The 19,578-nt window shown below is 41.1% G+C and overlaps 3 protein-coding genes across 12 annotated transcripts in view; 1 reads left to right on the top strand and 2 right to left on the bottom strand.

The window, feature by feature from the left end:
- Window positions 1-679, bottom strand: part of CA13 (carbonic anhydrase 13) — a 28,948-nt gene extending 28,269 nt beyond the window's left edge. The window contains exon 1 of one of the 2 annotated variants that reach the window (XM_074354866.1): window positions 373-679. In XM_074354866.1, the coding sequence (XP_074210967.1) occupies window positions 373-409 (37 nt within the window). In that variant the 5' untranslated portion in view covers window positions 410-679. The remainder of the gene's footprint in view (window positions 1-372) is intronic. The other variant, XM_010951934.3, reaches the window with a different exon arrangement.
- Window positions 680-13,724: 13,045 nt separating this feature from the next.
- RBIS (ribosomal biogenesis factor) lies at window positions 13,725-18,719 on the top strand. Of its 4 annotated transcripts, none has more exons than XM_045514303.2 (5): window positions 13,728-13,881; window positions 15,739-15,882; window positions 15,990-16,106; window positions 18,196-18,312; window positions 18,590-18,719. In XM_045514303.2, the coding sequence occupies exons 3-5, from the start codon at window positions 15,993-15,995 to the stop codon at window positions 18,659-18,661; spliced, it is 303 nt and encodes a 100-aa protein (XP_045370259.1). In that variant the 5' UTR covers window positions 13,728-13,881; window positions 15,739-15,882; window positions 15,990-15,992; the 3' UTR covers window positions 18,662-18,719. The 4 variants fall into 4 exon arrangements, with proteins under 4 accessions (XP_045370253.1, XP_045370259.1, XP_010950193.1 ...); XM_010951891.3 differs by lacking the exon at window positions 15,739-15,882 and adding an exon at window positions 14,431-14,599 and having other exon boundaries at window positions 13,731-13,881; XM_045514297.2 differs by lacking the exon at window positions 15,739-15,882 and having other exon boundaries at window positions 13,725-13,881.
- Window positions 18,703-19,578, bottom strand: part of E2F5 (E2F transcription factor 5) — a 28,458-nt gene continuing 27,582 nt past the window's right edge. For all 6 annotated transcript variants that reach the window (XM_074354977.1, XM_074354978.1, XM_074354976.1 and 3 more), the window contains exon 8: window positions 18,703-19,492. In XM_074354977.1, the coding sequence (XP_074211078.1) occupies window positions 19,383-19,492 (110 nt within the window). In that variant the 3' untranslated portion in view covers window positions 18,703-19,382. The remainder of the gene's footprint in view (window positions 19,493-19,578) is intronic.

Below are 19,578 nucleotides of genomic sequence, written 5' to 3'. Positions count from 1 at the left end.
CATCAGATTTCTAAACTCCGTGCCTTTGATTGGTGAGTAGTTACTACTAGGGAAAGTTTTTGGCTTTCCGATTGAAAGGTGAGTGAACACATAGGAAGAGTTCGGGGTCGGGGCGATCTGAACAGGGCTAGCACCCCCACTATCGACAGCCGCCAGGAGACGCCCGCCCCGTCCACCCAGGACTAAGCCCTCCCTCGCTTCCTGCGTTTGGCTCCGGGGAGCGCTGCTCATTCTAAAGAGGAACCGAAGTTTCTGGCAAGTGCTGATGGGCAGCATGTGGTCTTCGCGGTCCAGGGCAGCGGGCGGTCCCCCTCGACCGCCCCGGCGCAGAGCCCCCCACCCTCACCCCTGCGATCCGCAGAAGGCGCTCACCGTTGTGCTCGCCGTACCCCCAGCTGAACCTCGACATGGTCCCTCGGGGTGGGAGGCAGAGGAAGAAGCGGCCGGGAACCGAGAGCAGCGACGGAGCGGGGCGGGCGAGTGAGAGGGCGGGCAGTGGGCCAGCGGAGGGCGGGGACCGCGGGGCTCAGCCCGCAAAAGTGGGAGCCCTTGAACCCAGGGGCCAGGGCGCTCTCGGCCTTGGCCGCCAGGGGGCAGCGGCGGGCAGGGAAGGCGCCCCGCGGGGGCGGGCGATGCGGGGGGCGGGAGGATGCGGGCTGAGTCCCTGGTGCCAGCACCTCTGTTAGTTTGAACTCGGGGAAGGAAGACTGTGCTTCATGGGGAGGCAGGGGGTGGGGCGGGCAGGAGAGAGGAAGGAAGGAGAGAAAGAAGGGTTTCTCTGCCTTCTGAGAAGTGGTTATCTTGGAGAGGATGTTGTCTGGAGGGCTGTCCTGGGAATGAATGAGTCACCCAGCCGGGAGCCGCCAGGCTGGGAGGTGGGGATCCGGGCGGAGAATGAGGAGGTCGGAGATGGTAGCGGTGGTGATTACAAATACAAACCAGTAAGGACAGTGCTAATAGCCACAGAAAAAAAAATTAGCGCCTATTTATTTACGATTTACCACGGGACACAGTCCTAGCTAAGACGTTTACCCACATTTTTCTATTAGATCCTCATAACTCTCCTTTGAAGAAGATACTGTAAGTGCCCCACAGGAGAAGATAAAATGAGGCTTAAAAGCTAAGTAAACCGCCCCAGATCACGCAGCTAATAGGACCCTAGAGGTCCTTGTTAAAGAAGAACGACCTCCACCCGCCCATTCATGCTACCCCTGCCCTCTGCGAGCCTACGGCTTGGGCAGTGACTGAACCAAGGCTGCTCATTGATACTTGGTATTTGGCTTTGCCGTTCTGCTGTCTTGACCCTGCAGAGAGGAAGGTGTCCAGACCATATTTTCCCGGATGCTTAGTAAGCTTGCTGCCCTAGATGGTAGACGGAACTGACTGTGGAACCTTGAATTTCTGTGCTGGTGTGGTGGGTGTTCTGGGTTCTGAGTGAAAAATAAGGAGAACTGTGTACCCCGCTAGGACTATAATTATTGTTCCAGCTGCCTAAGGGTTTGAGCTGGGTCCGTTTGAAATTTCAAATTGAAATGTGCAGTGTTATTTCTAGACAAACGAATGCAAAAAGTTTCTTAATGGGCATGAGCCTTCCATGAAAACCTTAAGAGTGGCTGTTTAAATATCTTTCATTTTCTCTTCCCATCCACAAGGGCAGCTGCACAATGTGGTAATTGCGAGTCCCAGGAGGTCCCTCTTTAGGTAACCACTGCATTGTTTAGGGACCACTGAATAAGGATCAATTTGAACTATTCTTCTTTAGACCTGAACTAAATACCCCATGGTGAGCCTGTAGCTCATTCTGCCGATGTAGAACTTAATGAGGTTAGAATGCAACCGGAGAAAAAAGTTTTCATACAGCATTAAGTACAATAAACTTTATGCTTCTCATGCAGCTAGGGGAAAGGCTGGGCTTCCATATTCCATATTCTGTGGCACAACTGGGTTCATTTAGGAACCAAGCTTTTAAGAATGAGGTCTGATCTATATTCACCTGCACCACAGAAGACAATATACATATATGTATTTATATACACACATATATGGGTATATATAAAATATGTAAGTACATATAAGATATATATGCTTTATAAGTATATCAAATACTTAAGATACATCTTAAATACATGTAAGGTATATGTGTTTAACACGCACATGAATCTTACACACATGTAAGATATATCTCAAATACATAAATCCATGCATTTAAGAATACTGAAAAGTTAAGCCTGGCCTACTTAGCTAAGTGCCCTAATTCTCCACTAAGTCTATAGACAGATACGTTTGGGCATATATTTATGCCTAGTATCAATGCAGTGAATGAGTTTGCAGAAGCTCAAAATTCCATGAACCATTTTCCCATGGTGTCCTTGTCTCAGATCAACCACCTCATGTTTTATGAACCCAAGGAATGATTCACTAAGGAGCTCGGTGTACCCATTTTCAGTAACTCAGGTGATTTAGCACATCAAGGTGAACAGTGCTCTAGGTAAACATCGGTCCCTAATGCTCAAGAATAGTCGTTCAATGAACGGATAAATGAATGAATGGACCGAAACCACTAAAGAAGTTCCATTTAGTGGGTTTCAAATCCTTCCCAAATTGTTACTTTTACTGCTTGGATACATAGATTCCTCTGACTTGAATTTACTGTGCAATCTATCCAGTTTTCCAAGAGAGCAACCTAAATATTAGAAACAGTCAAATTACCACTTATAGGAACTGGTTAGATAATCTGCGTAGCACGTCGGCATTATGGGCTACTATCAAGCTTTGAAAAGAATGAAGACAATCTCCATGAACAGATAGGGGGTGAAAAGAGAAAAAAGAAAAAAAGTGCAAAAGAGCATAATTAATATACTACATTTTGTTTCATTTTTAAAAAGGGAAAGAAAAATTTGTATACATATTTGCAGATTTTCTCCAAAAAACTTATGGCAGATAAACCACAAATTAACAAAAATGGTTCTTAATAGAGGATGGGTGGGATGGGGTGGCAGGATTGGGGTGTGAGGGAAATTTCTCAGTATATCTTTTTAAGTTTCTAATCATAAAGAAATATATTATATTTTCAAAGAAATTAAAGAGGATTTAAAAAAAAAACCCTAAAATTGATTTAGACAGAAATAAATGAACTTAACTGTATATTAAGTTGATAATATAACCACACAGGAAAAATAAATGTTTTGAATAGAGCACTGTGTCTGAATACCCTTAGTGGGGTTTATAACATACTAAGAAGAACTGAAAGATAATCTTGCACTTTGCTGCTAGATTTGATTTTGGTAGTAATATGGGCGTTGTGATTCTGTAACCATTTTTGTGAATATTTTAAGAAAGAATAATGGGTAAGTATACTGGAACCAATGATTTTCATTCTGGTTGATACAAATACGCAATGGTGAAAGCTAAGATGACCACTGTGGTGTGGGACTTGAATATTCTGTTCACTGAAAGATGCTAAAAGCAATAACAGCCCAATGTCAATTAAGCAAATAAAACAAACTTTATGGCTCCTCACTTACGAACTTCTTATAAGGCTCTATACCTAATTCTGTATTTGTAATTTTGTATTCCTCTTAAAAAAAAAAAAAGAAAAGATGCCCAAACCATAATAGCTTCAGACTCTTCTTAGCTTTGATCAACGTTCAAGAACTTTTGTCTATGTTTTCAAGATGAATGGCGTGACTCTTAGTTAAAATGACCTAAGATAGACAGATGGTGTCACCACCAAGAATTCTGATATTTGGCAGGCATGCTAAGTCAGAAAAGCCATCAACATTATTCTGCTACCTTCCTCATTCACGATCACTCAGTGACCTCGAAGAAGAAAAAAAAAATTCCCCAGCTTCACATGGTTCAGACGGATTCACCAGAGAGAATGCTAAAGCCATAAGGGTGAAGTACCCTGTTGTCTGCAACTGACTCTCAAATGTCTCAGTCAGTTATTGGTGACTCCCTGAGGGATGTCTGGGGGCTCACGATGCTGTTTTTACAATTTTCCTGTGGGTTTTAGTTCTTTCCAAAAGAATTTGGCAGGGACAAAAACCTTCTACTCCCTCAAATCAGTGAACCTATGAGCTTGCTAAGTAACCTTTTATAACTCTGTAGAGGCTTTCTTCTTAACACGAAGCCTCTGTCTCTGAGTTCAAACCATCAAGTATAAACAAGGAAGATTAACACTGACCAGAGAGCCCAGGAATCCTGACCAAGGCTATGGTCATTATCTCCATTTCACTCTTGAGCCAGTTAGATCAAGTACAAGTTTCCTTTGCAGAAAAGCATGCTTAAGTCACCTCTCCTCAATGAATAAGACTGCACATTGCGAGAGGCACTTGTGAGTTACAACTGTAGCCATTTAATTAAGTTATAGTAGCACATTAAGGAAATATCAAGGTATGGATTAATATTCTTTTGTTAGGGGCTATACACAGCCTCTTCCTCTGAGATGCACACTTTTTCCAGGGATTCTTTTAAAACTCCCAATGTGAACTGAAGTGGCTATTTTCATCTGACTTTTTCCAAGCATGAAACTGACCTGAGCAAGTTTCCTCGTTCCTTAGTTACCTAGAGAGGCAAGCCACACAGTCAGGGACACAGCCCCAGTCTGCAGAGTCCCAAGTCCAAGGTGCTCTCATTTTGTGCCCATTTCCTTCATTTATCAAGCGCTGTGACTTGCACAGCTGGGACTGATTAATCCCATGACTGTCTTATGATTTGATTTATTTGATATCTTGTGGTGAGTGTTGATTTTATGGAGCGGATACTATGTTCGATTTGATTTCTTTCATTTCTCATTCCTAAGGTTATTCTGAGGGTAGGATTGCACAAGGCAATCTCTCCAGGAGATTACATTGAGGCCCGAAGGGACTAAAGGTCTTGCTCAAGGCACCGAGGTTTCAAGCCAAGATGAGAATTCTCAGACCCGAATTGAAACGGTGCCTACAATGAATCACCTCTCAAGTCACTTCTCAGATTGTAACTTGTCAGAAACTAGATCCAAACAATGTGTCCTGTACTGTCAGACAAGAGCACGTTGCTAAAACCTGCCTTCTACATTTTTGTTCTTTCATGTAGTCTCACATGGTTTCCTAACAGAAATGTATCTACGTCTTATAGGGTTTCATGTCTTACTTGAGCGTGTTATAAAAATGGATAGAGTGTGAAAGAGGAAAGGAGAGAGCTAAGATTACTTAAAAGGAAATGAAGCTGTGTAATTATCAGAACAGTGTTGAAAAGTCCAGATCATTCAGGCCAAAAGAATTCAGCTGCCAAAGAACTGAGTTAATTGTCCCTTGGCTTGGAATGAGTAAGTCAAAGTCACCCTGTTGCTGTCAACTCTCTGAAATATAATGACAGAGAGAAATTAGGGTGTGAACAGACATTCTGTCATCAGCTCTTATAAAGTTTATTTATCCTCTTCTGTCCCCTTGGAAAGGGCAGGCTAGTCTATCAAGAACGGTACCCAGATCCCCATCTCAGCACTAGGCAAGTCTCGATACACCCTCACGCCAAGCAGTTCCCCACCTGGACGCCACGGTGCCACCACTGAAGGCTTTATGCACTAGCCTGGCACACCTAGCAAACCCCCCCTCCCAAACTCATACCATTATAGCCTTTATCACCCATGTTACTAACTCCACTCCCTCTTCATCATTGCCATCAGCGTACTAATGTGTTCTAGAATTTTCTCTTTGTAGGGAAAAAGTTTCTCCCTGGACACACATACACCCCCCATTTGCTACCCACCTATTCTCTCTGGTGCTCCTTGGGTTTTTCTTTCTAAGTTTTCTCCAGAGACACAGGACCACATACTGTGTGTGTGTGTGTGTGTGTGTGTGTTAGAAAGCTATTTATTATAAGGAATTAGCTCACACAATTATGGAAACTGAGTCCCAAGATCTGCGGGATGAGTTAGCAAGCTGGAGACCCTGGAGAGCTGATGGTGATCCAGCCTGAAGGCCAACTGGCTTAAGACCCGGGAAGAGCCGGTGTTTCCTTTCCAGTCTGAGGGCAGTAAAAAGCTAAGGTCCCAGTTCATCAGCAGGCAGGCAGGAGGAATTCGGTCTTACTTGGGAGAAGTGCAACCTTTTTGTTTTATTCAGGCCTTCAACTGATTGGACAAGACCCATTCACATTATGGAGGACAATCCGCTTTACTCAGTGTACTGATATAAATGTTAATCTCATTCAAAAACACCCTCACAGAAACACCCAGGATAATGTTTGACCAAATATCCCAGCACCCTGTGGCCCAGTCAAGTTGGCATGTGAAACTGACCATCGCACCGACCTTTAAATCTGGGCAGGGGTTGGGGCTCTCAGCTAGGCTCTGTCCTCTCAACGCTCTCTTCCTGGGTGCTTCTGTCAATATCTCGTATGTAACCTACATAGCTTAGGTATCTTTTCCAGCATCATGCACGATTATATGTGAGTCATGAATGCAAGCCACATACGTAACTTTACATTTTCAACTAGTTTTAAAAGAGTAAAAAGAAAAGTGAAATTTGTTTCAATGAAATGTTTGAATTATTTAGCCCAATATATTCAAAACACTGTTGTTTCAGCATGAATTAATATACAAAAAAGTTAATAAGTGTGTAATGTAATGAGTTATCAATTTGTTATCTCTCGGCTCTAAATTCATCATGCGTTACCTGCTCTGTGATAATGAAGCTTTAAGAATTCTTTGCAGCGGGCACAACGTTAATGTTTTTTCAGTTGAGGGACACTGCAGGAAGGGCGACTGGGTTCCTGGTTCTGGTGTGCTAAAGTTTTTGTTTTTCTTCTTGCTACTCTCGGGCTGCAAGCAGGGACATGTGTGGGTGGGCTGATAGGGGCACCCTGGCCCAGGCTCATACCGAGAGTGTGCAGTCCCTCAGCAAGCTTACAGCCTCAGCCTCAGCCCCAGCCCGTGGCCCTGCCACTGCACCTCCAGAAGCGGACACCACAGACTCCAGTTCTCATGCAGCACTTCTGGCAAACCAATGCCCCAGCTCCCCCTGCAAACCAGCCCACCAGCCTCAGGGGGCCTGCACCATGGATGGTGTCTCTCGTGATGTTTCCAACCCAGACGTCTGTACCATAGGTGTCCACCACCCTGCCAGAGAGCTGGTTCCCCATGCTCTGAGTCCCTTTGCAACCCACATGCCAGATTTAGCCCACACTACCCTGGACGGGCATTTTCTGCTCGCCTGGCAACTTTGGGCCCGCTCTGGCCTGGGCCACCCCTCAGACTTCTCTGCCATCCAGTGGGCTGCGACCACACTTCTCCAGGGATCTGAATCCCAACCTTGGAGAGGAGGCTGACTGCCAAGTTTATCCTTCCTTCGAAACTCTCCCTTAGCCTAAGAAGTTTTCTTAGAGTTCTCTTTTACATCTTGTTCCCTGTTAGAGTTAATAATGCTTTACAGTAAACTTCTCCTGTTCAAATTATTGTATGATTTCTGTTTCCTGGTTGGACCTTAATGGTCACAATTATGCCTTGTACATTTTTTTTCTTACTTAGTTTTCTAAATCTGGTGTGTAATTTACTCTTACAGAACATCTCAGTTCAGGCTAGCCCCATTACAGGTGACTGATGGCTGTATGTGGTTAGTGGCTGCTATTCTGATCAGCACAGCCCTAGATCCACTGAACTGTATTTAATGGCTGCAACTTCTGGTGTCCAGAATGGAATTCTTTATCCCCTCATCCCAATCTCCCAATCACAAATTTCTCCATCTTATTAAATGGCACCACCACACACCCAGCTGCACAAGTCAGAAACTGAATATTCATACTTCCTGCTTGTCTTTTTCCCCTCACCTTTAAATTTTGTCTATTTTGATTCCTAAGCAATCAGTTAATGTGACAAAAAGAAACAAAACTATACTGTAAACATAAAATTAAATTCAAAAGATGTATCATCTTAAAAAGATTTTATGCTCTTTCTTCCTAATGAAAATTTAATTTTCTTAAACAGTATCAACACTCCATATTCATAAGGATATGGTGAAATAAGCATGTTCATACACTGTTGGCAGAAATGTAAAATAGGTAATAATAGATAATTTCTGGAAAGAATCTGGTAATTTAAATCAAGTATTTTAACTGTTCATAATCTTAGATCTTATTCCTAGTCATGTTCTCCAAGAAAATAGGAGATCGTTCAAAGATTTACGTAGAAAGGTATCCATCACAATGTATTTATAACAGAAGAAATTAGAAACAACAGACATGCTAATCATAAGAGGGTTGATAACATTGTACATCAAAAAGATGTAATTTCAGAAAGACATTAAATATATTTTTAAATATACTGAACAAGTGTCTATGCTTACATTTGTAGATTATAAAGTTTTATCTATAATTTTTAATTTTTAATAAACAACATAGTATATTTGCTTAGAAAAAGGGGCTGCAAAGAGGCATATTTTAAACAAATCTAATTGGTGGGATTTATTCATTTTTCAAATGTATTTGTTGGATTCCCTTTATGTGCTAGGCATTGTTTTATGCACAGGGGATACATGATTCCTTCGGCTCCTGGGGTGGGTAGAGATTAAAGCCAGGCAACCAGTCAGGAAGCTATTACAGGAATCCAAATGGGAGATGGATGGTGGTGAGTTAAATCAAAATGCAGAAATTGCTGGTTGTTCATTTTCTTCATTATACTTCACATTTTCCAAACTTCTACAATGACTCTTCATGTCTTTTCTAATCCAAAAGGAAAAAACAAAGTTTTGAAGGTGCCAAATGTTTGTGAAATACCCTATAGTGCTCAGTATTTTTTCCCTTGTCTTTCTTTCTTTACTGAAGTATAGTCAGTTACAATGTGTCAATCTCTGGTGTACAGCCTAAGTCAGTATTTTTGTTGCATTTATCATAATATAGGTGCCTATGTCATTCTTAGGATTTCAGCATAACTAAGGTGGATAATCACAAAGCACCTTCCTTTTTTTTTTTTTTTTTTTCATTTAAACACTTTTGAAATTTGGAGTGTCAAATTGTCAATTAATAGCTCGATGCCTCCTTTGCGGTTGCCAATTTTTCTGAGTTTTAAACATGCACCTGCTAAATATTTCCCAATTCCTGTAATTTTTAACCATTACTTGCATTTTAACCCAGAACTTCATGTACTCTTTGGATATTTTTATTGCTTCTGTGATATGGACTTGACTGTTCTTTGCCTTCAGATATTTCACCTTCCTTTGTGACTGTAATTAGTTCAGGTTCAAGATTTCTAGGCGTTTGGCCAGGAGATTACTCTGGGTAAAATCTGCTTACTTAAACAAAAACATATTTGTCAAGCTCCTACCATTCCCAAGGAACAGTACTATAAGAAGATAGAAAGAAATGTTCTTCTGGGTAATTTTCAGTTATGCTAAAGATGACAGAGCTTTAAGGTCATTTTTAGTGTATTAGCTACAATCCCTTCTCTACTTCTTATGGTTCAGGAAATTTTATTTCATTCAGCCAATGTTTATGCTACACCTCCCATGCACTGGAAATATGGAATCCTGGATGGAAGTACAAAGGTGAGTGGACCTGGCCCCTGAAGAGTCCATGGACTCATTGAGAGACAAACATATACACAAGCAATATAATATTTGAATTTGAACACTAGAAAATAGTAAAACTCCAAAACCTCTGATCTACCTCCTACAGCTTTATACTAACCTGCAGAAGTAAGCCATTTTTCCTTCACTACAAAGAGTTAATCTTCTTTTTCCATTTATTGGTTCCTATCCTGCAGATATTTCCAGAATTTTCTAGATATTTCCAAATTTCTAGAATTTGACCTAGACAGAAAGGTGGAAGGTCTGGTCTGGTCTATTCTACTTTATCATACAGAATATGTCATGGGTGTTTATTCTGAGTCTAAATTAAGTGCTTCTGTCACTGAAGGGTTAAAAGAAAAAAAGACTCCACATTTCTATAATCACCAATAAGTTCAGTAAAATTGCAAGATACAAAACTAATATACAGAAATCTGTTGCATTTCTTCCTATACACTAACAACGAATTATTGAAAGAGAAATGAAAAAAAAAAAAGTCCCATTTACAATTGCATCAAAAAGAAGAAAATACTTAGGGATAAATCTAATTAAAAAGATAAAAGATCTATAGTTGGAAAACTCTAAGACACTGGTGAGAGAAATTGAAGATGACAGAAACAAATGGAAAGATATACCACACTCATAGATTGGAAGAATTAATATTATGAAAATGACCCCAGTACCCAAGGAAATATGTAAATTCAATGCAATCCCTATCAAAATACCAATGGCATTTTTCACAGAACTAGAACACATAATTATAAAATTTGCATGGAAACACAAAAGACCCCAAATAGTCAAAACAATCTTGAGAAAGAACAAGGCTGAAGGCATCACATGTACTGATTTCAAACTATACTACAAAGCTACAGTAATCAAAACAGTATGGTACTGGCACAAAAAACAGACACAGATCAATGCGACAGAATAGAGAGCTCAGAATTAAACCCACACTTATATGGGCAATTAATCCACAACAGAGAATGTAAGAATATGTAAGAAGGAAAAGGTAACCTCCTCAATAAATGGTGTTGGGAAAACTAGACAGCTACCTGCAGAAGAATCATACGGGACCCCTTTCCCACACTATATACAAAAATAACGTTACATTAGATTAAAGACTTAAATGTAAAACCTGAAACCATAAAACTCCTAGAAAAAAGCATAAGCAGTACACCCTTTGACATGGGTCTTAGAAATATTATTTTGGATTTGTCTCATCAGGCAAGGGATACAAAAGCAAAAATAAGCAAATGGAACGACATCAAACTAATCTTGACTCACTATGTCGTGCACCAAGAAATAGTGCTGTACATCAATTATACTTCAATAAACAAACAGACATACAGAAAAAGTGACCAGGTTGGTGGTTACCAGAGGCAAGGTGGGGGAAAGGGAAACTGGATGAAGGCAACTTAAAAGGTATATACTTTCAGTTATAAAATAAATAAACAGTAGGGATGTCCTCTATAACTCAATTAATATAATGAACACTGCTTATGTTATATATCAGAGTTGCTAAAAGAGTGAATCTTGAGTTCTCATCATGGAAAAAGGTTTTTTTATTTTCCTTTTCTTTGTATCTATATGAAATGACAGACTCTCATTAGACTTATTATGGTAATCATTTCATGATGTATGTCAGTAAAATCATTTTGCCATACACCTTAAACTTACACAGTGCCACGATGTCCAACACATCTCAATAAACTGGAAGAAAAAAAAAGGCACAATAATTAAATGCAACACTTTATCCTTCCAAGACAGTTCTCTGAGGACTGAATCTGTACAGAGAACTCTGCTTTGCTGGGTCTCAACAGGAAAACTAAGGTTTCCCCCAAGATTTTTTTTTTTTTATGATTGTATTCATCTTGCAGGTTTTTTTGTAAAGATCAGAAAACTTGAAGCTATTTTTTCCTTTCCATATATGGTTCATTTGGGTCATAGAAAATTAGAAAATTGCCTTTTTGAAAATTGACGTTTCTTTCTTTTGTCTTAATGATACCCTACGCTTTCACATTTTGTATTTCATTAACTTTGGACAATAATCTTGTGACATAGGTTGGACAAGAGTAGCGTTACGACTCTTTAAGGTACAAGTGGTTTTAAAAAATAACCCAACACAGTGTAAGCCAACAAAAAAAGCAATGCTTTAGTCTGGATAACTGAGAAGTCAAGGGATGGAACTTTCTTCCATCTACGGCTGAATCCAAGGGCTCAAATGATATCACCAAGGTCCTGTGTTCTTCCGCCCAGTTTTCTTCTGTATTACCCTTATTTTCTCCGACTGCAGAAGGATTCCCTCAAGTTTCTGGAGAAGGTGGCAACAAGCAGCCTCAATTTCACATCATCCCAGCACGAGGACAGTAAAAGCAAGACACAAGCTTCTCCACTAGCTTTAGTTGGAAAATCTTTAGAAGATGACGGTAATTATTAGCTCAACCAGGACCACTTGGAGGGAGATGGGTGGTTCCCCAGAAAGGGATGCTGAGCAGATAATGAATGCTCACTGAAGTGGGTATATACTGAATGGCTGTCTACGTGTGAGAAACGGAGGCACAGAGAATTGAAGTAACTTTTCCACAGTCACAGTTGGTGATAGAAGTAAAACAGAAATTCATGCCTCCTCACTCGTATCGCTCGTCATGCCTCTGCTCTTGCCTGTACAACCGTATTATTTCCTTGGTGTATGTATCTCTAGCTCACCATTTCAACATTCAAGCTAGTCCCATAAGTTTTAATAAACGCTATAATGTCATTCCATCACATCTCTTTGTCTTCTGCATATACATCAATAATTTTGCATTCAAGGAACCATAATAATACCTGCCTTGTTTGCTTCAGTGTTTGTGGATAACTCTGGCCTTATAGAATGAATCTAATGGTTTTCTGTCATTTGGGTGTCATTTTGGTCTTACCCCTACACGTTATGGGCATTTTACACCAAGATTTTAAGGTGTTTTTAAAAGTCAGTCTTTAGGAAAAAACACAGAATTTTAATAAAAATGCATTTGACAAGTAATAACTCCTCGCTCCTTAATGTAGTTTCTAATTTGTGTGTGTATGATCGACACAGTAAGACAATTTACCGTAAAAGTAGTTCATCTTTATATGAGCAGGCAAGTGGCTGATTTGGCACGAAGAAGACTTGACCAAGGGCCCGCCCTCGCGGATTCTAGTTTGGTTTTGTCAATTACTAGTTGTATGGAAACCCGAAAATGGCTTCAACTCTGAGCCCTCAGCAGCCTCACTTAAAACATGGGAGTGGTATTACGGCCTCTTTTTGATACTTAGAGCAGAACTCACGTACGTTACAAAAATGTCTGTCCTTCTACATTTGTTTAAAAGCTGGCTTTTCCTGTGACCTTAACAAAATAAGCAGAGAACCTGTGAAAATTGTTACCTTACTGGAGAGCTCCTCTTGGAAGAAGTGAGTCAATTTTCTGGAAAACTCAACCCACAACGCCTCAGTTGGGAAATACACACAGACATACAACCAAAAGGCAAAAATGCTTCTTCTAAGATTTTCTAAGTTCCCTGATTCTTGTTTTACAACAGTCTTATATTTTCTTGTGTCTCTGCTGTGCTGTCAGAAACTCTCTTTTAGAAGCAAGGAAACTTCAGTGAGGAAAGCATTTCAATTCCCGCTCATTACAAATTTTCCCTTTGGAGGCTATAGCTGTAGACCATTTTCAGACACTTTTTTTCACCCGGACGCCATCCAGAGGTGCGCAGCGCCACCTCCTGGGAGCGTGGGCCCAGCCAGCCAGCAGTAAGCGGCTGAGGACCGATCACGAGGGTTACGGTCTTCGTGGCTCAGACGACTCAGACACCTCGGCGGTTTCAGTACACGTACCCACCCGAGGAATTCGAGACTTGGCTGCGTCGTTAACGCCTCAGCCGAGGACAGGTCCTCGACCCAGAGAAAGGCAAGGGATGCCAACGGGGCGGGACTTCCCACGGTGGGTGGGACTTCTCTCTCTGGGCGGGGCTTCGCAGTGTTCAGGAGAGGATGCGCCGCGGCTGCGTCGGTTTTGCGGGCGGGAGTACGTTAGGTGGGTGGCAACCAGCCCCTGGGCGGAACGACGTTCTGTGGGCGGGGCTTTGCTCCGCGTACTGGCTTGTGCTCGGAGAGTAGGACTTCGCTCAGTGGGTGGGGCTACAGCGGTGGGCGGGGCTTATCGCTATGGACCGAGCTGCAAGGGTGGGACTCCGCCCTGTGGGCGGGGCGTCGCTCGGTGGACGGAACCCTTGACTGGCTCCCTCCTCCCGGAACTTCCTGGATCCTGAACGTGCAAGTGGCGTCACCTGGAGCGTGAGCAGCTGCGCGAGGATATCCGAGGTCTGGTGAGAGGTTAATAAAGAAATTTTCCGGCGGGCTGGCGTGAAGTGTCCGGGGGTTGGGACGGGACTGGCGGGCCGTGGGCCGCTGCCATCCGTAGGCTCGGTCCCGTCTCGCAGGCAGCTCAGTCGGCCGCAGGCCCGCTGGCCCAGGCTCCGAACCCCGGTGCCTGTTAGGCCTTCAGCTCGCCGCAGGTCCCCGTCTTTGGTTGTTCTGTTGTCGCCAGTTTCCACGCGGTTGTGCAAGAAAACCCTTATCCCCCTGGCTAGGTTTCACCTCCACGAACCTTCCTCACGTCCCCAGCTCTGTTGGCTCCTTCCCTTTTGTGACCTCACTTGTATGCGGCCTATAACAGCACCTATTATTATGTCTTGTGTTTGTATGTTTCCCACGTACGTGTGTCTGTCCTCTGTCACATTTGACACATAGTAATTGGTTAATGAATAGTGTATGAATGATCGCATTTTGGTTACTTATTGGAAGGATTTTAGATTATTTAATTTGATTTATGTGTATCTTATATAATAATGTGCTTTCTATTGTGTTCAGTAATTCGGAGTGCTGTTGGGGTTCAGAAGCGTTGCTGTCTCTGTTGAGCAATTTCCTGAGGCTAGACTTTGAAGGATATAAATTTCAGTCAAGAGATACAATGTGAGCAAAGGAAAGAAAGGAAGAATGTGCAAGGTGTCTTCAGAGAGCTATGAGTTCACTAGGCCAGGTGGGTAAAGAGAACGAGCAGGAGATACATTTGATAGATTTATGCTAGTGTCAGACTTCTAGCAATATGCCAGGGTAAAGCATATTGTTCCTTGTGCGTTGGAAGAACCATTGAAGGATTTTAACATTGGGACAGTTCATTACGTGACAGTATGCAGGATAAACTTGAATGCATACGGCTCAAGTCAGGGATTGACAATCTTTTTGTAAAGGGCCAAATAGTGAATATTTTAGGCTTTGCGGGGCGCAGTTGTAGCAGGAAGGCAGCCACAGACAATACATAATCAAATGGACATAGCTGTGTTCTATTTAAAAACTTCATTTACAAATACAGGTCCCTGACCTGATTTGGTCCATGGGTATAATTTGTTCCAACCCATAGTCTAACCAAATACATCTAAGGACTACAGCAGTAACGCAGTCCTGAACTAGGCAGTACTAAATCATGTTTCGGTATTGCATTTTTATTTCTATATGAGAGGCCGTATCATAGAATGAGAGCTCTGGATCTAGTCTGCCTGGCTTTGAATCTTGGCATTCCCTGATTACTGACAGTGTGACAATGGGCAGATTAACTTCTCTTTGCATCATTTTTGTTTTTATCTGCAAAATGAGGATAAAATAGTACCTCCCACGAAGTGTTGTTGGAAAGAGTAAATTAGTTAAAGCACATAAAATGTTAGCATAGTGCTTGTACAAAGTACAAATAGTAAAAGCTCAATAAATCTAAATTTTTTTTAAATTGTTCCTCACATGCATTGTTAAAGACAGGTGTGAGAGATGTCCCTAAGGTGGAATTTACAGGCATAGTGTGTGTTTAGCTGTAGAACAGAGAGAATAGAAAGTTCTCAGGCAAGAGCCATTCACACAGAGGTGATACGGATGTTGTGGAAGTACTTTGGGAAGGGAAGTGCAAGATTAAGGACTGATTTGGAGAAGGTGCACACAGGAGTAAAAAGGGGTGAAAGGAAGGAAGGAGACAGGAGTTGTTGGTCCTAGAATATGAAAGGGACCAGAGCGGAATGGCAGTATGTGAACCAGAGAAGGATGGATGGTGATGGTTAGCATTGTCAGATGCTGCAGAGAGCAGCAAAAACAATTACTGTGCTGATAATATTAATTAATGAATTCAACCAGCAGAAATTAATGTGGAGCCTCCTGTGGGTCAAGTGCTGGAGCTGTAGAGAATTAGATACACGCTCTGCACTCAAACAGAAAATCTGGTAGGGGCCCAAAGCATGGAAATAATTTCAACATAAGCAGCAACTTCAAGAAGAACCAAGAGTAAGATGGAGTTTCTTAGATTTCTTACTTTTACTTGAAAAACTTAAATTAGTTTACAGTTCAGAAATGTGGGCAGCTTAATGGAGCTCCTCTCCTTTCTTTCCTAGACAATGGCCAAGAACAAACTAAGAGGGCAGAAGTCCAGGAATGTATTCCACATAGCTAGCCAAAAAAGCTTTAAGGTTAAAAATAAAGCAAAACCAGTTACCACTAATCTTAAGAAGGTGAGTATCAGTTACACACTCTCCCTTTATTGTTTACAAGCAAAGCACACTTGTAGAGCCACTCAAAAACTGAATGTTATTTAAAACAGGTAATCTTAGCCTTTCCTACAAAGGCAAGATGATTTTAAATGTTTTTTTAAAAATGAGGAAGAATAACCTCCCTTTCTTGAATCCAGATGTGCAAAAAGAGCATTTTAACTGCAAATGTGTGAAGCTTCAAATACCAGTTTTAATAGCTTCCTTAGAGCACAGAAGTCATAAAGTTATCTTTGAAAACAGTTATTTCTGAACTCAGATATTTTCAAGAACCTCTTAACAGAAGCCAAGATACAGAGATTTTCTCTTAAAATATCCAGAACTCAAACAAAAACCTATAAATAGAAGATAAGATATTTTGTTTCTTAAAGTGCAAAACTTGAAAGAGAAAGGAGTTGCTTCATCTTCCTTATTTCAAAATATCTGGGGATGGGGAATTCCTTCAACATTAAGTAGGTTGTTTAAGATGATTATTCAAGAAAATGTTTTCAAGTTTAAGTAGTAGGGAGCGTCAGCTCTCCAGGACTTAGTAATTATCATAGTTGCCCACAGAAGTATTTTAAGTGTTTTAGTGGAACAGTTTTGTGACTTTTGGAAATGCTATAAAGGATATAAAGCTGGGTGATACGATGGGAGTTTGAAGGTGACAGTTTTACGTAGAATTGTCTTCAAGGTTGACATTGAAGCCAAGACCTGAGTGATAAGGAGCTAGTGATGCAGAGAGCTGGGAAGCGTTGGGAGCAGCATTCTGGGCAGAAAGAAAGCAAGTGCAGAGGCCCCAAGCTAGGGAAAAGCTTGGCGTGTTTAAGGAAGGTGATTTTGTTTAGATAGGAACTCCTAGAAGCTTTCTGTATGCTACGGGAAAAGATAAGTGGGTAGGCTGCCTGGTTGGAGAAAGTAGTGAATCGTTTTTGCAGAAAGTAGAGAAACTTAATTACGAGGGGGAGGTCATAAGATTGCCAGGCGCGAACTAAATGGTCAATTGAAGTTGGAGGTCATGAATTTAAAGCAAAGCCTGTCAGCCAGTTATGATTTTCTACAGCTTCAGTTTTAGGGTCAGAAAAGGCTGACAGTTGAGATTAACTAGGTCACCAAGCAAGTCTGATTGAGGGAAAAGAGAAAGCAAGTTAAGAGATTGTAAAGAAGTGATGGGTTAGTGGTCATGGAATCTGTGCTAAAGGAAAAAGGGTATGAAAATGGGAAAAGTAGTGAATTTGGCAGGAAAAGGTTTCAGTGAGATTTAAGGATTGTTAAACGGAGTGAACCAGAAGGATAGGAGGTGGTGTGACAGGTAATGACGCAGCCTAAGGTGATGCGTGGGAGCGAATGGCTGGGGTGGGTAGCGGACAAGACCCCTGGAGATGAGGACCAGAAGAGATCAAGAAGCCATAGGATTAGATTTTTGTTGAAGCCACTAAACAGGCATGAGAGGTCAGTGAGCCAAGGATCGAGATCTTTCATGAAGGAGCAAGTAGTCATGGTCTTGGTGGTGACAGTCACGAGGAAAAGGGTGCCAGAGTGTCCTGATGCCTAAGGTGCAAAGGAGCTGAGAATTTCGAAGGAGGACTGTTTGGGCGCAGCAGTCAGGAACGAGTGGGGAGCATCATCTCCACCTTTTAGATTCAAGAGGTGGGAGCTACCAGGGCTGTTGTCCTCAGCAGAGCACCAGGGACTTTCATCAAGGGAGGATTCAGAGATGCACTTACTGTTAGAAGGATGCTGAAAACATTCAATCCAGGTTCCTCATTTTACAATGTGAGGTGATAGCGCCAGAGCCTAAAAAGATTGTGGTCACATATTTTGGCCTGCTTACACCAGGAAAAGTCAAGGTACGAAGTACACCCACATAATTTTCATTTTAAAAATCCAGAACCTCTTGGCTAACATTTACCAATAAGATGATAAGAGTTTTCGTGTGAATTATCCCCACAAATTGGTAGGGTTGCTCAGAGTTTTTAGATTTAGGGGTTTAACAAGATGAAATTAAGGTTGCCTGTATTTCATCCTTAATGGTTATGAGATCATGGATTAATGCTCTTTCTTTTTTTAAAAGATAAAGATTGTGAATGATGAAAAAGTGAACAGAATGAACAAAGCCTTTATAGATATACAAAAGGAGCTTGCACATTTCTCAAGAGGCCTTTGCCTTGAACCTCTGCAGAAACAGCTGGTGAGTAGAAATCATTTCCTTTTGTTACAGCTAATAAATTGAAGGCTCATAAATTAAACTCCGAATTTTCAAAGCCTGTAAGTGTAATGTAATGTTTAGTACTTGGTTCTGTAGTCTGTACAGCATATTCAGACTCTTACAACGTTGAGTCTAAATATGAGAATTTATTGTCCTATTTCCAAATGTATGACTAGAAAAAGTTAAATTGAGTAACAGAGTGTATGTCATTTTTGTTCGCTTGTTATCTAAATTTTCAAATATAATTTTCTCTCTCCAGACTCCTGAGCAGCGTCACGAAGACAAACCAGTTAACGTTGATGAAGCTACAAGATTAATGGCTCAGCTGTAATACACCAGTGATGCAGTAAATTCCCCAAATAGACCAATAAATTAAATGTTTCATACAATTTTATTTTTTAAAATCTTGTTAATGTACAGGCATTGGCACATTTTCCAAACAAACTACATAAAGAGGCTCTTTCCTATAATCTAGGAAAGTGGAATGTCAGAAGTCAACAAAATGTGAAAAACTTAAAGTGCTAAAACAGAAGGCACTTCACAAAATCTGTTCACTGAAACAGTTAATATATCCTAGTTTACACACTTCACTTTATAAGTGGCAGTGAATGTCTGTTTGGATTGGAGGACACACAGAAATGTGGACAGACTCTTGGCAGTAAAAATATAAGACAGACAAATGATGAGCCCTTGGCCAACTTCTTTTTTTTTTTTTTTTTTTTGATGACCTTAAGTCTACTTTAACTTTCCTCTCATATGAGGAAAAAACAGAAAGATTCAGAATTGGAAGAAAAGTTGAAATTGTAGAATGTAATGACTTTGAAGGTGGGGGTTGGTGGCTAGGCAATCACTTTTTCCCCTGAAGCAATCAGAGCCCTTTGTTTTTATGGTTGAAGTTTTGTGAAGTAAAAAAAGAAAGTATTAGGGAAGAACACGTCAGAATCAGTGAACTAAAAAGGTGTTACATTCATTATTTTAAATACTTAGGTTATTAAGAAGTCTAAAATGTTACACAGTTAGAGGTAGATAATAGTCCCAAGTTTCCGTGGAATCTAATAATTTAGTATCTGGACGTCAAACAGATCACAAACTCCTTCATTATCATCTAAATTAAAGTTGTAGTCATCGGCTGGGGTCGGAGAAAGCCGTAAGAGCGGAAACACTGCAAGCAAGAAACAAATTCAGTGTTAAAGATGGTTTCTACATACAGGTAACGATGACTAGCATAAAGTACAAAATATGTTACCC

This window comes from Camelus bactrianus, chromosome 29 (assembly GCF_048773025.1).
Source record: "Camelus bactrianus isolate YW-2024 breed Bactrian camel chromosome 29, ASM4877302v1, whole genome shotgun sequence".
NCBI classification, from domain to species: Eukaryota; Metazoa; Chordata; class Mammalia; order Artiodactyla; family Camelidae; genus Camelus; species Camelus bactrianus.
Note: the sequence above shows the minus strand (reverse complement) of the source record. Positions and strands in the feature narration are given on the sequence as shown.

Excerpts from the sequence above, each read along its gene's own strand:
- RBIS (XM_010951891.3), top strand. Across the intron at positions 16,107-18,195 it reads TTACCACTAATCTTAAGAAG|ATAAAGATTGTGAATGATGA; the intron begins GTGAGTATCAGT and ends TTTTTTTAAAAG. Across the intron at positions 18,313-18,589 it reads AACCTCTGCAGAAACAGCTG|ACTCCTGAGCAGCGTCACGA; the intron begins GTGAGTAGAAAT and ends TTCTCTCTCCAG.